The sequence below is a fragment of the Chanodichthys erythropterus genome, chromosome 1, assembly GCF_024489055.1.
Source record: "Chanodichthys erythropterus isolate Z2021 chromosome 1, ASM2448905v1, whole genome shotgun sequence".
Lineage (NCBI taxonomy): Eukaryota > Metazoa > Chordata > Actinopteri > Cypriniformes > Xenocyprididae > Chanodichthys > Chanodichthys erythropterus.
Window position 1 is genome coordinate 3,094,822 of NC_090221.1, and position 20,989 is coordinate 3,115,810.

The 20,989-nt window shown below is 39.8% G+C and overlaps 1 protein-coding gene across 12 annotated transcripts in view; it reads left to right on the plus strand.

Moving 5' to 3' along the window:
- Positions 1–20,989, plus strand: part of enox2 (ecto-NOX disulfide-thiol exchanger 2) — a 274,309-nt gene that overhangs the window by 175,405 nt on the left and 77,915 nt on the right. For 11 of the 12 annotated variants that reach the window (XM_067384994.1, XM_067384992.1, XM_067384996.1 and 8 more), the window contains one exon: positions 20,221–20,376. In XM_067384994.1, the coding sequence (XP_067241095.1) occupies positions 20,221–20,376 (156 nt within the window). Of the gene's footprint in view, positions 1–13,570; positions 13,786–20,220; positions 20,377–20,989 lie in introns of all 12 variants that reach the window. The other variant, XM_067384999.1, reaches the window with a different exon arrangement.

Consider the following 20,989-nt stretch of genomic DNA (forward strand, 5'->3'; position numbering starts at 1 on the left):
TATCTATCTATCTATCTATCTATCTATCTATCTATCTATCTATCTATCTATCTATCTATGTCTGTCCATCCATCCATCCATCCATACATACATGTCTATCTATCTATCTATCTATCTATCTATCTATCTATCTATCTATCTATCTATCTATCTATCTATCTATCTATCTATCATCTATCTATCTATCTATCTATCTATCTATCTATCTATCTATCTATCTATCATCTATCTATCTATCTATCTATCTATCTATCATCTATCTATCTATCTATCTATCTATCTATCTATGTCTGTCCATCCATCCATCCATACATACATGTCTATCTATCTATCTATCTATCTATCTATCTATCTATCTATCTATCTATCTATCTATCTATCTATCTGTCTATCTGTCTATCTATCTATCATCTATCTATCTATCTATCTATCTATCTATCTATCTATCTATCTATCTATCTATCTATCTATCTGTCTATCTATCTATCTATCTATCTATCTATCTATCTATCTATGTCTGTCCATCCATCCATCCATACATACATGTCTATCTATCTATCTATCTATCTATCTATCTATCTATCTATCTATCTATCTATCTATCTATCTATCTATCTATCTATGTCTGTCCATCCATCCATCCATCCATACATACATGTCTATCTATCTATCTATCTATCTATCTATCTATCTATCTATCTATCTATCTATCTATGTCTGTCCATCCATCCATCCATACATACATGTCTATCTATCTATCTATCTATCTATCTATCTATCTATCTATCTATCTATCTATCTATCTATCTATCTATCTATCTATCTATCTATCTATCTATCTATCCAGCCAGCCATCCATCCATCCATCCATCCATCCATACATGTCTATCTATCTATCTATCTATCTATCTATCTATCTATCTATCTATCTATCTATCTATCTATCTATCTATGTCTATCCATCCATCCATCCATCCATACATACATGTCTATCTATCTATCTATCTATCTATCTATCTATCTATCTATCTATCTATCTATCTATCTATCTATCTATCTATGTCTATCCATCCATCCATCCATCCATCCATTATTTGAATTATTATAATCAATCTAATTCTCCAGATCAGCATTTCCTAAAATTGTAGGAACTCCTGCATTGTAGATTATAGTCATTGAGTTTCGTTGCATTGCATATTTCTTTTCTCATTTTATATATTGCGTTGCAGAGCCCATAATGTGATGCGATCTGGGAAAACCCGTCGGATGTCGCAATGGAACGTTTTCTGTGTCATTTTTTGGTCAAAATTGGGTTTTCATTAAATTATTATTCTTGTCTGTCATCTCTGAAAATATCTTGGCATAATTCGCCTGTTAAGTGCAGAAAAATAGCGATTTATAGTGGAAAGGCTGTCTTTCTCTAACATTACTGTTTAAGAAGATAAAAAAAAAGAAAAAAAAAAAAAAAAAACGGCCATACGTTTCCCTCTCTTAACACTTCAGACAGCTGACCTATCAAAATAAACCACATAACATGTAGAATGAAGGTGTATTAATGCAAAATTCCTGCCAGTCCTGTATAAACTAAGGCACGCAAAGATTTTTTTCTTTTTCTAATTTAACATTATAGTGAGAAGGACAAGAAGCACAAGAGAACTACAGAGCTATAATGAACACATGTTCTCATTCTGTTTATAAGAGGTTGAATTAAAATCAAATACTGCCAAACTGCCCATACCACTTCTGAATAGGATGTCTACTTCATAAAATGTATGAAAATATGGAAATATATGGTTCAGATAACTCGAATAAATGGAGGCACCCTTAAATGGTCAGATATGGAGCTTGGGTGTCTAGTGAAAAGGTTTGGTATTTGGTATAAACAGAATCTTACTAAAAGCTCATTTTTGAAATATTTCAACCTAAAATTTGCAATGTTGACATTTTTGGCGATTTTGATTTTCTTGCAGTTCAAGAGTAAAAAATGCTTTGTAATATATTATTATAACATATAAACAATTATATTTTTATATTTTCATAAACTTAAACTTCTATAACTTTTTTTTTTACTTCACTTATGTCACAACCTTATGTCTATATCCCAAAGCATTCTTGAATTACAACCATTTATGTTTGGATAGTGCATTTTCATGTCTATGTGAAAAAAGGTGGTGACAGTTCTTTAAACCTGTTTTTCTCAAAATTCCGTTCCTGAAAATCAGGGCGATCAGCCAACTATATATCCATAACTTTTGTTACAGTGTAGCTATGAAAGAAGTAAAAACAGAATCCAGCCTGTGATACCTGTGATAGGTAATCGACTGCTTGCTTCTTACTAAATACAAATGTTCTTTGCAACATGCTTCAGCTGTATGAGTTTTAAACTTGGGAACTCATGCTTTAGCCATTGCTCACTGATCTTGACCTGTCAATTTATGGGCTGTTTGATATGCAACCTACAGCTCCTGTTTCAGAGTTGTCAGTCAATAACCACTAGCCTGCAGTAGTCATGGGGGAATCAATGTCCTTTGCTGCTGAAATGAGTGGACTGTTTTTCTGAATGTCTGAATAAAATTCATCTGAAATGATTTACTGTCTGAGTATTTAGATTTAGCAGATAACTGTTATTCAGTCCAAAATGTAGATATTTAGTACAGTTTTAAAAGTACTTGATATAGCAGAATATTTACAGTCAGTACAACCCTTTATTCATATTTAGTAGGGATGCACTGATATGAACATTTTGGCCGATAACCGATAATTCTTTATATTTGAAAGCCGATAACTGATATATTTGCCGATAAATCTAAATCAAAATTTTTGAGCCTGATTACAAAAGTGTCTCACCATTAAAAGCCAAGCACACAATTATAATGTTCTCATTATAATATTATATAGCCTAAATGACAGACTGTACGTTGCACTGCATTTTCCTTTTTTCCAATACCGATATGGTGGCCGATATATCGTGCATCCCTAATATTTAGCTTTTGTTTGGCATCCTTTTCATCAAGGCCCTTTAATATACTTTTCACACCACTTTCCAGAGTTTTAATGTAACATGTGGGTTTTAACTTTTATTACACATTCAGTTTAACAGTTCTGAAGGCATTGTTTGACTTTGTGGTGTAAGGAACATGTTGTGTTTGAACACTCCTTTATTCACATCTGGTGCTGTTTGGAGACAGCTGTGGCTGTTAGAACCCCTCCCAATTTCAGAGAAATTAGGAAAAAGTTTGTTATTCAGGCTAAAATCTGTTTGTTAATGCACTGCTCTAGGTTTAGCATGGTAAAGTGAAATCCTGCCAGCGTCAGGGTTGAATTGCAGTGTGAAGCGGCAGATCTTCAATTGCAGATTTCCCACAAAGACATGCTGACATACTCCACTGGGAGATGGTTTGCATGCCTCATTTGAGAATAGCCAACATGCCTCATGGGGTCTAACTGTGTCATTCTTCAGCATTGCTGCTGAGGGGGACGTTTGCAGAGGAAGGCAGAGAGCGCAGCAGACCTCTCCCCTCCACCAGGCAGCGGTCGCCAGCAGCTCTCTGCTGTTAAATGCCAGCCTGATTTTTTTGACTCTCTTGCTCTTTTGATTGATGCCTGCCTTTTAATGCAGCTGCCGAAAGCAAATCTAGGTTTTAGAAGTATTGCATATTATTAGTGGAATATCCAGCATGCATTCCAGTACAGCATCAATATTTAAAGTGTTCAAAGTAATCCTGCAATAAATAATTGAAAAGCTGTTCTTGCTTTTCGCCATAAATTTTGTTTGGTTGTTTTTCTATTTCTCTTGCATAATTTGAGAAGATGGTCACTGTTATACATTCAGCAGAATCCCTAAACTACACACAACTAAACCAGGGCTGACGATTTAAAGTCTTAATCTAATTAATTAGCAATGGGAAAAAAAACCCGTTAAAATGATTAACTTATTTAACGCCCCAGACCTATAGTTCATGCTAAATTTCATAAAGTTGATTGGTGACGAACATGAAGCAGGGCAACAATTTGCTGCGTGATGAAGCCTATAGAATTCAGTTAGAATGACCCTAAAATTCAAGATATCTGGGCAAAAATGCCCCTGTATGAGTTGTTTCATATGTATAGTTATATATATTATATTTATATCATATGGTATAGTTAATCAATATCACACAAGTGCTGTTTTTATCCCAAATTGCATGAGTGCAAATGTGATACTGATTTATACACTTCACCAAAGTGAATATATTGTGTTATTTTAGAGACAATATTGTTTGTTTTTGCTAAATTTTGCCAATGAAAACATTACCTATAAGCCAGAGCAGAACTGTTGTGCATCTCCAAGCAACACACAGCCGTTTAGTTTCTGAATGAATCTGCGTTTTGAGCAAATCAATTGGGTGAAGCAATGATTCAATGGCCCATTCAAAAAGAGACCTATTTCCTTAATTCCTGAGTGAATCAACGAATGAATGACTTACTGACTTACTCTTTTAGACATTTACCGCCACCCTCTGGCAGTTTTAAAGTATCATTTCATTAAAAAATATTAATTTCATATATCCATATTAATAATAATAATAATAAAAAAAACATTAAAGTTATAGTTCACCCAAAAATGAAAATTCTGTCATCATTTAGACGCCCTCATGGCCTCAAGGTTGTAGCCTAAAAGTTGAATGTTGAATCAAATAAAACATTTATTTTTGTAATGTCTAATTGATGCTTTTCTCATTTAACGCAATAATATCTATCTTTTGGGGATAAATTCTCTGCCAAATTTGATGAGTGATTAATTAGATTAATTAATCGCTACATCATGTAATTAATTCGATTAATAACATTTTTACATTTTAATCTAAAGATGCCAGCTTAGAAAAGATATCGAGATACTTAAAAGACCAAGGAAATACCCATTCCGATTTTCTGTCCCTTTTTAGCCAAGCGTATCTATTTAAAAGGTACTGTATATCTTCTCATTTAAGAGACTACTCCATGCTAGAGTCTCTAAAGTTGTTTTTTTTTTTCTTCTGGAGTAGTTGTTAACAGAGCTGAGACAAGAAAACATGGGTGTTTTCCCCACATCTATTATTCCTCAGGCTTGAGAAAATCCTTCCTGGGCTTTGCTCTGAGAACAAATGTAAATAATCTCTGTTAAGCATTACTGCCCTCGGTTATTCCTCTACCTTTCCTCAATCTAAAGACAATCCTGATGTATTGAAGATCCCGCGGTGGGAAACTGTGTGTATTTGATCAGTCTACCTTTGATTAAACTAGGTCAGTTTCTAAACAAACCTGTCATTTTCTTTATCTGGAGAGACCGTTTGTTTGTGTGGATCATCTGTCTTATGGGTGCCATGAATAAATATCTTTTCCAGCTCTAATTTGTTAACAGGCTGCTTTTCCTGGAGAACAGGCCTGTAATTTCTCAGTCTGCTTAATGTGCTGAGTGCCAGCCGAGAGCAGGTTTCATAATTCATCAGTCCAGTACCTATTACCTCAGTGCCAGAGCATGAACAGACCTGCACCTGCTGCCGTGAGGCACATTAAAGACCTTAACAGAGGGCCATGTCCATCCCACCTAACACAGAACCATCTGACATTACTCTTAAACTGTTTAGAGAGATGGGCTAGCAGTCTGATTCAGGTTTCTCACACTCCAGACTTAACATTGTGCATAGGGAGGATCAGTGTTGAGGGTAATGCATTATAAGTAACCTAAGTTACATAATCAAGTTACTTTTTCAATTAATGATTCGATTAAAGTAACGCATTACTTTTAAATTTACAACAAAGTGAAATTGACTTGACATGGCCAAGTGCACACACACACAGTAGTCAGTATTGAACCCACCCGGAGTGGGCAGCCCTTTTTTGTTATTGTTGTTGTTTGCTGCGGCTTTGGGGGTCAGATGCCTTGCTCAGGGTCACCTCAGTTGTGGGTAATGAGAGTGGAAGAGAGCGAACCTTCGGGTTACAATTCTGACTCTTTAACCATTAGGCCACAACTGGCCCCAAAGGCAGTTATTTTTTCAAATAAGTAACACAAGTTACTTTTCCAATTCATTGAAATCTGCACTTAGAAATCATATGTGCAGAGGCGTTGTCTGTAAACAGTAAAGCTCAATGAATAAAAACAGAATATTATACAAATCTGCAATAATGAAATGTTAAATAACACAAATATACTTTATGTATTTAAACTCACTTTATTTAGTTTATGTGTTTGCTGCTGACCTTTGATGAACCAATTCAACCATACGAATAAGCAAAAATTACTTAAAGGGTTAGTTCACCCAAAAATGAAATTTCTGTCATTTATTACTCACCCTCATGTCGTTCCACACCTGTAAGACCTTTGTTCATCTTCAGAGCACAAATTAAGATAAAGAGGTTTATTATCTCCCATAGAAAGCAACATAATTACCACATTTAAGGTCCAGAGTAGTAGTTAAGACAATGTTAAAATAGTCAACGTGACAACAGTGCTTAAACCTTAATGTTATGAAGCTTTAGAATACTTTTTGTGTTCAAAAAAAAACAAAAATAATGTCTTTATTCAACATTTTTTCCTTTTCCCTCTCAGTCTCTGCAGTGAATGCAGTGCAGAGCTTCCGTGTTTACGTCCGAACGCCGACTCAGTATTGACACAGTATTTGTTTTTCCATAAAAAAAAAGTAATGCAATTAGTTACTTTTCAGGGAGTAATGCAATATTGTAATGCACTACTTTTAAAAGTAACTTTCCCCAACACTGATAAAGATCAGTGATGTAATCGGGGCCATGTGCACATATTTGTCATATGCTCACTTTTCCCCCAGGGTTGTTTGCGTATAATGATTTTCACTATTTACGTATACCCTCAGTATATCTGCTTGTTTTGCTGCTTCAGAAGTCCATAATCTATGGTCATGTTGTCTTTCTCTTTAACTCCCTCGGGTCGGCGGTCACGCCGGCGATACCACCGCGGTTTTTTTCTTACCAGTGTGAAAGAGACTCAAAATACTCCGTCAATGTTTCACATACAATTAAGAGCTATATACCATTTTAATCTGTGGAATATCTTTTTATTTGTGTACACTCAGAGTAAAAACAAAATGTTGTGCTTTTTGCAAAATAAAGAAAACTAACATGATGCGTGATCTCTCGTCTCCCTCTGAACGAAGTCCAATCTGATAGTTCTCAGAAAATGAACTGTAACTTAGTGAATACTAATCACAAAAAAATTAGACTTATGTCTAAAAAAAAAATCGTTTAAATCATTCTGTGTTTATGTAATCTTTATGAAAAGAGAGCCATGTCAGAAATCCGTGATTCAGCTCATTATCTGCTAATGCGGCCGCGCCCACGGAGTGAGCGCTATTCAGATGCAAATTCTGAGTCAATGCATGCATTCATCTTCTCAATCGTGTATTGATTGTCTTGAAAAGTGTTTATCTGTATGTTAAAGCCATAGTTAGCGACCTCTAGAAGACATGCCGTTAGTTCCTGGTTCCTGTTCTTTTTTAGATTAATTTGTGGTCTAAAGGTGTACAGAGCGCCCTCCGGCTGCAAGTATGAATTGAAAACCGTATCCAGCACTCATAGTAATGACAATAAATCCTGAATAAATATTACTCCTCTGTATAGAAAATTGACATAAACATATGAGAATCCATCAATATTTCTCCAAATGTGCATGCTTTTAAGCTAAAAGCCTATATGAAATGTCGTAGAGGTAACATAATTGTTCAGACACTTTGCATCACAAAAATGCATTATATTTTGAAGCATATAATAGAATACCATTATTTTAAATTGTAATAATATTTCACAGTATTGCTGTTTTTTTTGTATGTTTGATTTACACCATGATGAGATTTGAATCATGATCACAGAGGGTTTTTTCACAGCCTACCTGTCTGAAAGAGCTCATTATTTATGCAGGTCATTAGAGCTCTTTATGTGATTCTTTTGTCTTCTCAGGTGAGAATCACCCATTATTCATGATGATTCACGCCTCCACGCATACTGTGTTTCTTGACCAAAAATGTTTTAGAAAATGTAAATCTCTCTATTGTTTTATATGAACAAGCAGGCAGCATAATTTTTACCTCATTTTGAAGCAAAAACTCTAGTCTACAACCTCCAATACCCAGAAGTCTTGTAAACACAGATTTAATATATATTTTTTTGCTTTATTTCAGTGACGTAAGTATTATGTTTTTTCAATAACCATGCATAAACGTTATTCCTTCAAAATCACAAACATGTACATACATGTTTCTCACATATTATTGCAGCCTAGTTTGTGCTGAATACAGTGTAATGACACTTTTTCCATGAATATGTTTATGAACAACTGAAAAAAGCACAAATGTCAGGGAATGTCAAAACTTCTCCACCTTTCCCCACCTCTGACAACTTACCATAGTTGAGGCGAGTGGCGACGCTCTCAGGCTGAAGCAACACCAGCTAAAAACGAATCAAAGAACTGAGAAATGTTTCAGTAGTGAAACTATTTATTCACGGTTTCTGCTTGCAAGAGCTGTCCATTGATCAGCATTTTTTAAAACTGTTTGATACCAAGAACCCCCAAAGTCAATAATTCTCTTCCAGGATATAAGATTTCCTTCCTAAATTATTAAAGCAGCTATATTTTTACATATAGAAAGACCCTTGGGTAATAGCAAACCCCTTTCTTCTTAGGATTGCGTTAAGGTGGTATGAGGAAACGGCATAATGAATTTGCCTAGTTTCAGAAATCCAACCCCAAACTGTACAGCTTCCTTTAGCACTCTTCAGAGACACTTTTGTCAAAGGCATTTGATTTCCAGTTAGCAGTGTAGCCAAGCAGCCTTATTTTTGTCTCTTCCATGGAGAGCCCATTGGTCCAACAGTCCTGATATTCACCTTGACATGATCTTCTACTGCAGTCATGGATCTATATTCTTTTTCGAGAGCAGGGGCCTCTTCCTTCCTGACTTTTCATGTAGGGCAGAGTTGTACAGTCTCTTTTGGATGGAGGACCTCTGTATTTTGACACTGAGTGAGGCAAGTCTTGCAAGACTTACTAGAGGACGTCCTGGCCTAGATAGTTTGCCCGCGGTTTGAAATGTTCTGTATTTGTAGATGGTATTTCAGACAGTGGAGTGATTGACTACAAAAGGCTCCCTAGACCGGTAAGCATCAACAGACGTTTGTCAGAGAGCTTTTTTGATCTTGGCGTGATGTAGCCACACAACTCAAGTTTCTCTCTAATAGTGCTCTAATCTGGTTTGGTGCACCTGATTCTAATTTTAGATATCGCAGCGATAAACATAGCGGTATAGATTTTCCACATGTTGACGTCATATTTCTCTTGATTTGAGTTTAGATGAGAGTTTTTTGTTATTATTCACTTTTATCACCATTACTAACATGATGATTCAGTTTCCTTTCGCCTAACCCTATTATAGAATATGGCTGTTGTTTTTCACTACTTCACATGCAGGCCAGGGCTCTGTTTTATTATTAGTAGTACTAGTAGTATTGTTGTTGTTTTATTATGCTTCTTATTTTTTTATTAATGACAAAGTTTGGTTGGTTATCATGGCTCATTAGCCCCTGATCATAGATTAGGGTTGGGCGATGTCTACCAAATTGGCATCTGACAATGTCTACAGTGAAACATCATGATGGACGATGACATCGGGGTGTGGCCATTTAATTTATTGGAATTAATTAAAAACACTCACTCTGCTCCGTGCCAGGGAACGCATCTTGAGAAAGAGAGAACGCGCACAGAGCTGGAGGGGTTTGAATGAAGCTTGTTTGGCTTTAGATGAAACTACTAGAGGATATAGTGCTGAAATATCATTACCACAAATGAGTGCTTGTGGTGTGATCCGCACCACTGTTTTGACGCATTTTTGGAGGGAAACATGCTGGGGTACGGATGCAGACCGCGGTCCACCGTTTGTCAGCATTGGCGATGAACGATGGCATTGTCTATCGGTCCAACCCTACTATAGATGTCATAAAACATCTTTCTCCAGTGACGAATCAAAAATATTCACTACCATTCACGCGTGAGTTTTTTATTTTTGAAAGAAGTCTCTTATGCTCTCCAAGACTGCATTTATTTGATCTAAAATAAAACCCTAATATTGTGAAATATTTAACTGTTTTCAATGTGTATATATTGTAAAAAGTAATTTATTTCTGTGATCAAAGCTGAATTTTCAGCATCATTACTCCAGTCTTCAGTGTCACATGATCCTTCAGAAATCATTCTAATATGATGATCTGCTGCTCAAGAAGCATTTCTGATTATCATCAATGTTGAAAGCAGTTGTGCTGCTTCATATTTTTGTGGAAAACGTGATACCATTTTTTTCAAGATTCTCTGATGAATAGAAAGTTCAAAAGAACAGCAAAAAAAAATCTTTTGTAACATTATATAAATGTCTTTACTGTCACTTTTGATCAGTTTAATACGGAAGAGGATTAGGGCCAAGCAATAATAAAAAATAAAACCATCTCGAGAATAAAGTCATTAAATTACAAGAAAAAGTTGTTAAATTATGAGAACAAATTCGTAATTTAACAAATTTGTTCTCGTAATTTAACATTTTTTTCTCGTAATTTAATGAGTTTATTCTCAACATTTTATCTCAACTTTTTTTCTCGAAATTTAACGACTTTTTTCTCAATTTAACGAATTTGTTCTCGTAATCTAACGACTTTTTTCTCAAAATGTAATGATTTTCTCAACATTTTATCTCGACTTTTTTCTTGAATTCTAGAGTTTTTTCTTGTAATTTAACAACTTTAATCTCGAGATAGTTTTATTTCTTTATTATTACTTGGCCCTAATCCTCTTCCGTAATTTAATGCATCCTTGCTGAATAAAATAATTCATTTATTTAAAAAAAAAAATGGTGTAATGTTAGAGCTGTACCATTTCGAGCTATTATTTTAATTAAAAATAATAATAATAATAATAATAAGTTATTTGTAATTTGTCTTGTAAAGGACTTTTAATATTTAATTTAAAAAATCAAGTACAGTATACTTGGCTTATTGCTGATGCTGTGCTTATTTCTTGGAATAGTATGTACTCTTCTACACAGTAGGAATAAAGGAATCAGGCTGAAAATGATGAAAGTGTGTCCAAATCTTTGTTCTGTTCTCTTCTGTATCTTCATTTTATCTCCATTGCTTGGTCACACTGGACTTGTTACTTCAGAAGTATTTACCCCTGGCTATTTTCTATTTGGGTTATAAAGATTCAACTTTCAAAGTGCTTCTTTGGCTGCAATTAATATTTCCCTTTCAAAACCTTATCCTTTGGAGAAAACAAAAAAATCCTTTTTTTACCCTTCAGATTCTAATGCCATGTGATTATCAGGGTTTTTCCTGTTCATACACACGCACTAACTTTGTTGATTGTATATTTACAATTAATGCATTTGATTGTTAATTATGTTTACATAAAATACAAATTATTTATCATCCAAGCTTCTTGAGCCTTTTGAATTTAGCACAGAATTTCCTACTTCTAATTGCTTAATTGCTATAAGAAGTCAAACTAACTTTGCATAATTACCAGCTCATTTATAGAGAGCTAGTTAAAATCTCCTGACTGCACCATGAGTGGACCACTACTGAGCCGGGAATGTGTTTCTAATGAGAATGTTTGTTTCCTGTTCCTTCACAGATGCTGTTTTCCTTTCATCAGGCTCTCTTTATGATTTAAGTCGTCTCTTGTAATATCTGAAAGCAAACGAGGCCCATTTTTCATAATATCTAAGGAACAACAGGCATAATAAACTTGGCTTCCTCCTTCCCCTAATAGTCTATTTAATAAATCTATGACAGTTCTGTGGATGTAACAGTTACTTTTACTAAAGTAAAACCATGAACATAACTAACTTAATTTTGCTTTGACATGCTACAATTTTGCTTGGGTGGCAGCCGAAAAAATTACCATGCAATTATGTGGTACCGATTTAGACTTCCAGTCCTGGTAGTACACCAATGTGGGTCATCTTATCTCCAGCCTCCATTAGTGACTACGAGACAGAAATATCAATACTAACACAATCATTAAGGCAGCTTCTCAGCTCCTCGCTCTGTACATGCTGCACGTCCTGTCCCACTTCTGTTAATGGCTCTCAGAGAGAAGCCATGTTTTGGACCTGTCGCCTGCTCAGACACATCTGCCAGTTCAGATCTCACCAATGTTTATCCTCACGCTCTTTCCTGACCCTCCCTGTGAGAAAGATTCATGTCTATCAGTTCTTAGAGACCATCTTGAAAGCAGTTAAGCTATAATATGAGTGTTTATGTTTTACATTAGACTTTCCCATCTCAATTATTGTCTGTTACTGTCATCCAATAGATTTTCTTAACACTACATTAAGCTGTTGGGGAAAGTTACATTTAAAAATAATTGAAGAGTTCAGATGCAAAACCCTCTAAATCCATCAGATTTTCTTTAAAATGAACTTTTTTTACCATGCTTTTACGATCAAGTTCAGAAGTTTCATTTTAAAGGTAATGATAAGGTTATTGAATAAAATAACTTTTTTTCAAAAATGTCACTCTAGACAATTTATTGTTTTTTAACAAGTTCGATTTTCTTTTGCAAAAACCTCTAAATCTACCTATTTGGGACAAGACATGGTAAATAGTTGAAAAATCACTGAAGATGCAACTAAAAACCCTGAAAAAGATGAGAGCACTTATCACTTAAAAACTAAACAGTAGACAAACCACTTTACACAGGGATCTAACACGTCTCTTCTATTCAGCCTCCACTTTTTGCCTCCTCCATTTACATGGCACAGCTTCCATATGAGACAGAAGAATAGCATCTTGTTTGACTTTGTCTTTGGCGAAATAGAGCTGTTGTTTGATGTATAGTAAATCCAATTCCTTCAAAGTAACGGCACTGCACGAAGAACTGTTATGAGTGCATGATACAGTACAATTGCAACCAAGCCATTTCCACTGTAGGCTATTTTGCCTTATGACAGGCGGAGTTTTGAGGTAAATAATGTTTTCTTCTGCCATTCAATATTAGTAGGACAGGCTGATCCATTTCATCGTACTCCATCTTTTATTTTAAAAATCTCAATCTGAATCTGACTCTAAAAAATCTCCTCAGCGCGGCGCTATATTGGAACCGCTCGGAATCATATGATTCGATTCGCGCCTTCTGATTGGTTCTCGTAATATAGCGGCTTTTTCTCCCAAAGGGAAGTGGCGTCTAGAGGCTTTTGCCAACAAACCGATATTTCTGAATGGGCTGACGCTGCGATTTAGAGGATTTGAAGCACGTGATTTGTTGAACGTGTACTACGTGCCGTAAGCATTCGTTCAATGTCATTATCTCATTTTTGACAGAGATGGCGTTTAGCTTTTGCATCTGAACTCTTCAATTTATTACAATATTGTTTTTCTTCCTAAAAAAAAAAAGTAACTAATTGTCTTACTTAATTACTTTTTCCTAAAAGTAATGCATTACTTTTGCAGTTCAAGTTCACTTCAGAATTAAAATTTCCTGATAATTTATTCTTCCCCAATGTCATCCAAGATCTTTTTGTCTTTCTTTCTTCAGTGGAAAATAAATTATTAGGAAATTATAGGTTCCCTTTCGTGGGAACTATCGACGCTACGTCAATGACATGATGGGAATCCTCTGCATTTTTGTGTTCGTGAAGCACTATTGTATCCAACCAATGAGAGAACGTGACGTCAGAGGCGGGCGACGTCGCGGACCGGAACCTATAAAGCATGCCCAGAAACAAAGAACGCTAGCTTCTGTTGTCTTCAGTAAGCGCTATTTGTATCTTGTCTGTCTTATTTATTGTTGTCTGTCTACCATCTCGCCAGAAAGTGATCTCTTTGTCTGAGGACAAGAGTTTCCAAACAAGTGAAATAAGCATAGACATATATATATATAAAATGACGGAGAAAGGCCAGCGTTTCACTAAGTGTGCACCTCCTTGTCCGCGATTCATCGTGGAGGGAGATACACACGAGATGTGTGTGAAATGCCTGGGAGTTGAGCACGCACAGGCAGCTCTTGAGGGGGCTGTCTGTGTGCACTGTGAGCGGCTCACTCTCAGGGCGCTGCGCTCACGCCGGGCGCTCTTTGAGGAGGGCGCCGCGGCGAGTGTTCCCCGCGGGTCTGGTCCCGCTGCTGCTGAGGCACAGCGAAGGCTGCACTCGTGGGGTTCACAGATGGATCTAGCAGAGGGGGGAGACGGGCTCTGCCTTATCGCTTCCCTTACCTGCTAGATCTAGTGTCTCTCCTTTGGTGGTGGAAGCACGCGCTGCGGTTTCTTCCCCGCAAAGGGAGGCACCGACACTGAATATATCTTCCTCCGAGGAGGTTGATGTTGAAGGTGTCGAGGGTGGTGATGAGGGACCGTCATCCTCATCTCCAGCCCATGAGGAGCTTATGGAGGTAGTGACCCGGGCAGTAGAAAAACTGAAAATAAGCTGGCCCGCGGAGGAGAGCGTTCCTAAAATAAAAAGCAAGTTAGATGAACGCTTCCTCCCAGATAGGTCACTACCCCAGCGTCGGGGACTGCCGTTCTTTCCCGACCTCCACACCGAGGTGTCGAGGTCGTGGAATAGACCCGTGCAGTACCGTGTCTTCAGCCCACAAACGACAATGTATAGTAATATTACGGGGCTGAAGCAACACGGTTATGGGGCGATGCCTCGGGTTGAGGAGACGCTTGCGAGCTATCTCTCGCCCGAGTCTGCATCGTCCCTGAAATCCCCGACGTTGCCCACCAAACCACTAAAACAAACATCGAGTTTGGTGGGCAAGGCTTATTCGGCAGCGGGTCAGGCTGCGGCATGTCTGCACACAATGTCTATACTGCAGGCATACCAAGCTGATCTGCTGGGGGAGATTGAGGAGTCTGGGGAAGCGACTTTTGATACAATTCAGGAGTTGAGTAAAGCCGCAGATTTAGCTCTCCGTGCCACCAAGGAGACGGCCAAGTCAGTAGGCCGTTCTATGGCAGCCATGGTGGCCACGGAGAGACATCTGTGGCTCAATCTCGCAGATATTAAGGATAAAGACAAACATATCCTTATGGATGCGCCGCTTTCCTCCGAGGGCCTGTTCGGTGACGCAGTTGCTACTGTCGTCGACAGGTTCGAGGAGGCGAAAAAACAGAAAGCGGCGTTCCAAAGATTCCTTCCCCGGAAATCTCATCCCCCTGAGGCTGCTGGGCGGGAGCAGCCTCAGCCGATAGCCGGCTCCTCGGGATACAGGTCCCAGCAGAAAGCTAGTGTGGCCGCCCGTGCTCCCCCGCGGAAAGCTTGGGGACCGGTGCGCGCTGTACAGCAGAAGCCTTCTGGGGGTAGGGCGGATCTGAGGACCGTCATTATTTCCCGGAAGGCTTCCCAAAAGAAATCCTGACGGTCATGGGTCAGGGTTTCTGAGGGCAGTCCCCTCCGAAGGGGTTCGACGATTAACATCTATCGTTCCCCATCGGTGCCCTCAGGGGGCTGTTCTGCCAACCCTGCCACCCAGTGTGCGACAGGGCGCAGCAGTCCCCGTCGATCCTTCGAGGAGGGTCGGCCAGCACATGATTCGCTTATCTGCCGGTGCGCCGTGCCAGATAAACGAGCCAAGTGCTCAAAAAACACCAGAGACCAGTCTCGAGAGACTGGTTCCCTTAGTAGAATTTTTGGGGGAATGGAAACTTCTTCCGAATATTTCGAAATGGGTGCTGCTCATGGTAGAACAGGGTTACAGAATTCAGTTCGGTTCTCTTCCGCCCAGGTTCAGTGGAGTGATTCACACAGTGGTAGCTCCAGAGCAGTCTCTGGTAATGGAACAGGAGGTTACGACGCTTTTGCAAAAAGGGGCTATAGAACGGGTTCCCTCTCCCAGCAAAATGTCGGGCTTTTACAGCCGCTACTTCATTGTTCCAAAGAAGGATGGGGGTTGCGTCCGATCATAGATCTTCGTATACTAAATCGATCTGTAAAGAAGTTGAAGTTCAAGATGCTTACACTCAAACAGATTATTCCACAGATCAGATCCGAGGACTGGTTTGTGGCGATAGATCTAAAGGACGCATATTTTCACATTTCCATCCATCCTTCTCACAGGAAGTTCCTCAGGTTTGCTTTCGGGGGCGAAGCATACCAATACAAGGTTCTTCCCTTCGGCCTATCACTATCACCCCGCACGTTCACGAAGTGCGTGGATGCAGCCTTGGCTCCGCTGAGACTCCAAGGCATCCGCGTGCTGAACTATATCGACGATTGGTTGATTTTAGCTCAAACAGAACGTCTGGCAGCTCAACATCGAGATGTTGTGTTGTCGCACATGAAGAAGCTTGGGCTGAGGCTCAACGCCAAGAAAAGTGTGCTGGTTCCGAGTCAGGTTGCCAACTATCTTGGGGTAATCTGGGATTCCATCACGATGCGGGCGCAATTGACTCCCGCTCGTGTGACTTCCATTCTCGGGGCCGTGAATGGGGTGAAGTTAGGCCGGTCACTCACTGTAAAACAGTTTCAGAGACTGTTGGGTCTGATGGCAGCTGCATCCAACGTTGTTACTTTTGGCCTTCTGCACATGAGACCCTTACAGTGGTGGCTCAGGACCAAGGGATTTTCTCCGAGGGGAAATCCTTTCCGCATGATCAAAGTCACGCGGCGGTGCCTTCGTGCTCTGGTCATGTGGAAAAAGCCTTGGTTCCTGTCCCAGGGACCCGTGTTGGGAACTTCATGTCGTCGCGTAATGCTTACGACAGATGCGTCCCTCACGGGCTGGGGAGCGATCATGAGTGGTCGCTCAGCTCAAGGTCACTGGGAGGTACACCAGCTCTCCTGGCACATAAATCGGCTGGAGATGCTGGCAGTGTTTCAGGCTCTGAAGCACTTCCTCCCCGACCTGAGGGGCCACCATGTGTTGGTTCAGACAGACAACACTACGGTGGTCTCCTACATAAATCACCAAGGGGGACTGTGGTCTCGGCCACTATGCAAACTGGTCAGTCACATTCTCCTGTGGACCCAGGGGAAATTACTCTCGCTAAAGGCGTCGTATATTCCGGGGTATTTGAATATGGGGGCGGACGCTCTGTCGAGGCAGAGCGCGAGTCCGGGGGAATGGAAGCTTCACTCAGAGGCAGTGGAGCTCATATGGAAAACATTCGGTCGAGCGGAAGTCGATCTCTTTGCCACAGAGGAGTCAACTCAGCTCCTCTGGGGTTGGATGCCATGATACAGACGTGGCCGAGGCGACGTCTGTATGCTTTTCCCCCAGTCTCTCTGCTCCCGGGAGTTCTGGACAAAGTCCGTCAGGAAGGGGTAGACCTGATATTGGTGGCTCCTTTCTGGCCAACAAGAATATGGTTTGCGGACCTAGTTTCGCTTCTTCACGGCTCTCCTCTGGAGCTTCCAGTCAGACAGGATCTCCTGTCCCAAGCGGACGGCATGGTTTTACATCCCCGTCCAGAAATGTGGAAACTGTGGGCCTGGCCCCTGAGGGGGCAAGGCTCATAGAATCTGGTCTCCCAACCGAGGTTGTGGAAACCATCCTTCAGTCCAGAGCTCCATCTACAAGGAAGCTTTATATGTATAAGTGGAAGGTTTTCGCTACATGGTGTAGCCATCATAGGGTGGACCCGGTCCACTCATCTGTCAGCTATGTGCTTCAATTCCTCCAAGAAAAGCTTTCAGAAGGCTTAACTCACTCCACATTAAAAGTGTATGTGGCTGCGATTTCAGCCTATCATGTTCCTATGGGTGGTGTCTCGGTAGGTCGAGACCCCTTAGTTGTTCGCTTCCTTCGTGGCGCACTGAGGCTCAGGCCTTCAGTACGCCCAAAATCTCTGACCTGGGACTTAGCCATCGTGTTACAAGGGTTGGCTGAGGCGCCCTTTGAACCTTTGGAAGATGTGTCAGATAAAATGCTCACATTGAAGACTGTGTTTTTACTGGCCATCTCATCCTTGAAAAGGATAGGTGACCTTCAAGCTCTTTCGGTTTCACCATCATGTTTAGAGTTTGCACCAGGGATGGTTAAGGCCTTTCTACATACAAGGCCTGGTTACATTCCTAAGGTCCCCACTAGGGTCCCAGGTCCTATCGTTCTGGAGGCTTTTTATCCCCCTCCGTTTACTGATCCGGATCAGGAAAAACTTAATCTGCTGTGTCCTGTGAGGGCGTTGGACGCTTATGTTCACAGAGCTGCCCTGTGGAGAAAATCAGACCAACTATTTGTATGTTATGGGTCCCCGAATCGAGGGGGCCCAGCGTCCAAGCAGAGGATGAGTAAATGGGTGGTTGAGGCCATCTCATTATCGTATAAAGCTCTGGGGCGTCCATGCCCCTTGGATGTTAGGGCACACTCAACTAGAGGTATGGCTGCTTCAAGAGCTCACATGTCAGGAGTTTCCTTGGCGGATATTTGTGGTGCTGCTGGATGGTCATCCCAGCACACCTTCATCAGATTTTATAATCTTAATGTGAGTAGTACTCCGGGTGCTTTGGTGTTACAAGATAGCAGCCAGGCACTCAGAGGCACGGCGTAGTGGGGACAGCGTTCCCATCACGTCATTGACGTAGCGTCGATAGTTCCCACGAAAGGGAACGTCTTGGGTTACGAGTGTAACCCTTGTTCCCTGAGTAAGGGAACGAGACGCTACGTCACGTTGCCGTACCTCCAGCATGCCTGGAGCGCTTACTTCAGACATATCACAGAAGCTAGCGTTCTTTGTTTCTGGGCATGCTTTATAGGTTCCGGTCCGCGACGTCGCCCGCCTCTGACGTCACGTTCTCTCATTGGTTGGATACAATAGTGCTTCACGAACACAAAAATGCAGAGGATTCCCATCACGTCATTGACGTAGCGTCTCGTTCCCTTACTCAGGGAACAAGGGTTACACTCGTAACCCAAGACGTTTTTTCTCCATATATTGGACTTCACTGGGGTTCAACCGGTTGAAGGTCCAAATGTCAGTTTCAGTGCAGCTTCAAAGAGCTCTACATGATCCAAGATGAGGAATAAGAGTCTTATCTAGAGAAACCATTGCTAATTTTCTATAAAAGTTAAAAAATATTCTTTTTTAACCACAAATGCTCATCTTTCACTGCTCTGTGATGCTCCACGCATTACGTAATCACATTGGAAAGGTGACGTGTGACGCAGGCAGAAGAACTGCGGTAGGGTGAAAAACTCATTTTCTCTCAACTTCAAAATTGTCCAAAAATCGTCTTTGTTTTACTTTTTTTTTTCCTTTTTTTTTTTTTAAGGTTGTTTGACTTACTCTTTGTATATTAGCTTTGGACACACTTGCTCGGTTCTTCCGCCTACGTCACGCGTGACCTTTCCAGCGTGATTACGCAATGCGTGGAGCATCACAGAGCAGTGCAAGACAAGCATTTGTGGTTAAAAAGTATATAATTTTCTTTTCTTTTCTTTTTTTTAGAAAATGACCAATTATTTCACTAGATAAGACTCTTATTCCTCGTCTGGGATCGTGTAGAGCTCTATAAAAGCTACAATTTGGACCTTCAACCCATTGAACCCTGTTGAAGTCCACTATATGGAGAAAAATCCTGGAAATTATCTGTCCTTTTATCATATTTCATTACATATATTTTATTTTTATATGGAGACTTTCAGTATGAGCTCTGAAAAGTTATTCCATTATTTACATACAGTATATGATGCATTTATTTACAGTGCAATTTACATTTCATAGATCTTTACCCGCTTAACTTTTAAGCTATTTTTTCCCAATGCCAGAGGCAGAGCTTGTTTATCTTGCATGACTGCAAATAAGGGAAATATTTGAAGTATGAGAGTGGAGTGCTCTTAGTAAGGTTAGACAGACTTATATACTCTCCACAGGTGCAGCAGAGACCGCAGAGAGTGAGGGCTTCATCATTTCCATTTCAAAGAGCTCCACGCTGTCATGCAGCTGTAGTCTAAACCAATACCTGTAAATGAAAGCCAGTGTTCACTTTTTTTGCCCACAGATGGACCGCTTGTGCATAATAACAAGCCAAGGCAAACAGCTGGGGGGATGAGCCAGTAAAAACCTATTCATTCGAAAAGCCTTTTAAATATGTATTGGACTTAATTGTTTATTTATCTTTGAAGGGAGAGTGTTTAGCTCCCGTATATAGCTTTAATTTGTGCCACAGCAGAATGCTGTCACCATGTAGACTGAAGTGGCTTTTATTCACTCAGTCCTTTGAGATGTCCTCTCTTCTGTTTTACAGATTTTGACCCTAGTCTTGGCATGATGACTGGCATTGCTCCAATGAACCCCATGATGCCCGGCCTTGGGATTGTGCCCCCGCCAGTTTCGCAAGACATGCCCATTGTGAAGGAAATCATCCACTGCAAGAGCTGCACACTTTTTCCTCCCAATCCCAGTGAGCCATTTCTTTTTCTCACTCTGCTGAGTTCCAAAACCTAGTGAGCTGACTACTGAGGCAGCATTTTAAGGCACCCGAAGATACCTTGTTTTGGCCAAGTACAAAGCTTCGCAAGGTCGCTAGGTGAAGGATACATGCATATATCCTTAACCTGGAAGGCAATCTCAGAATTTATTGCAACAAGCTTGGTAATGACAATTATGGATAACTTAATACAATACTAAATATAGTATGATGGGGATGCTTCCTATGTACTCTTGTGAAAAAGAAGTGTGCATAATTGTAATGAATGCATACTTCAAATCTTAAAAGTATATTTTAAAAAGAAGTACTTAAAGATAATGTGTTGTAATATTAATTAAATACAATGCCACTTATGTTTATTTAAAGAGAGTACAGTGTGCTGCTTTTTCACAAGGGTAGAGCTTTTCAAATCTGTTACTTTGGAGATTTCATGATGGTTAGGATGATGGAATACACTACACACTACACTTTTTCTCAGATTTTGCCCTGATTTCCAGATTTATGAGTTGACAATAGTCTGCACCAATCTGCAGAGTCGCACAGTGTTTGATGGGTACAGACTCTGATTTTTTTAGCTTCAGATTAT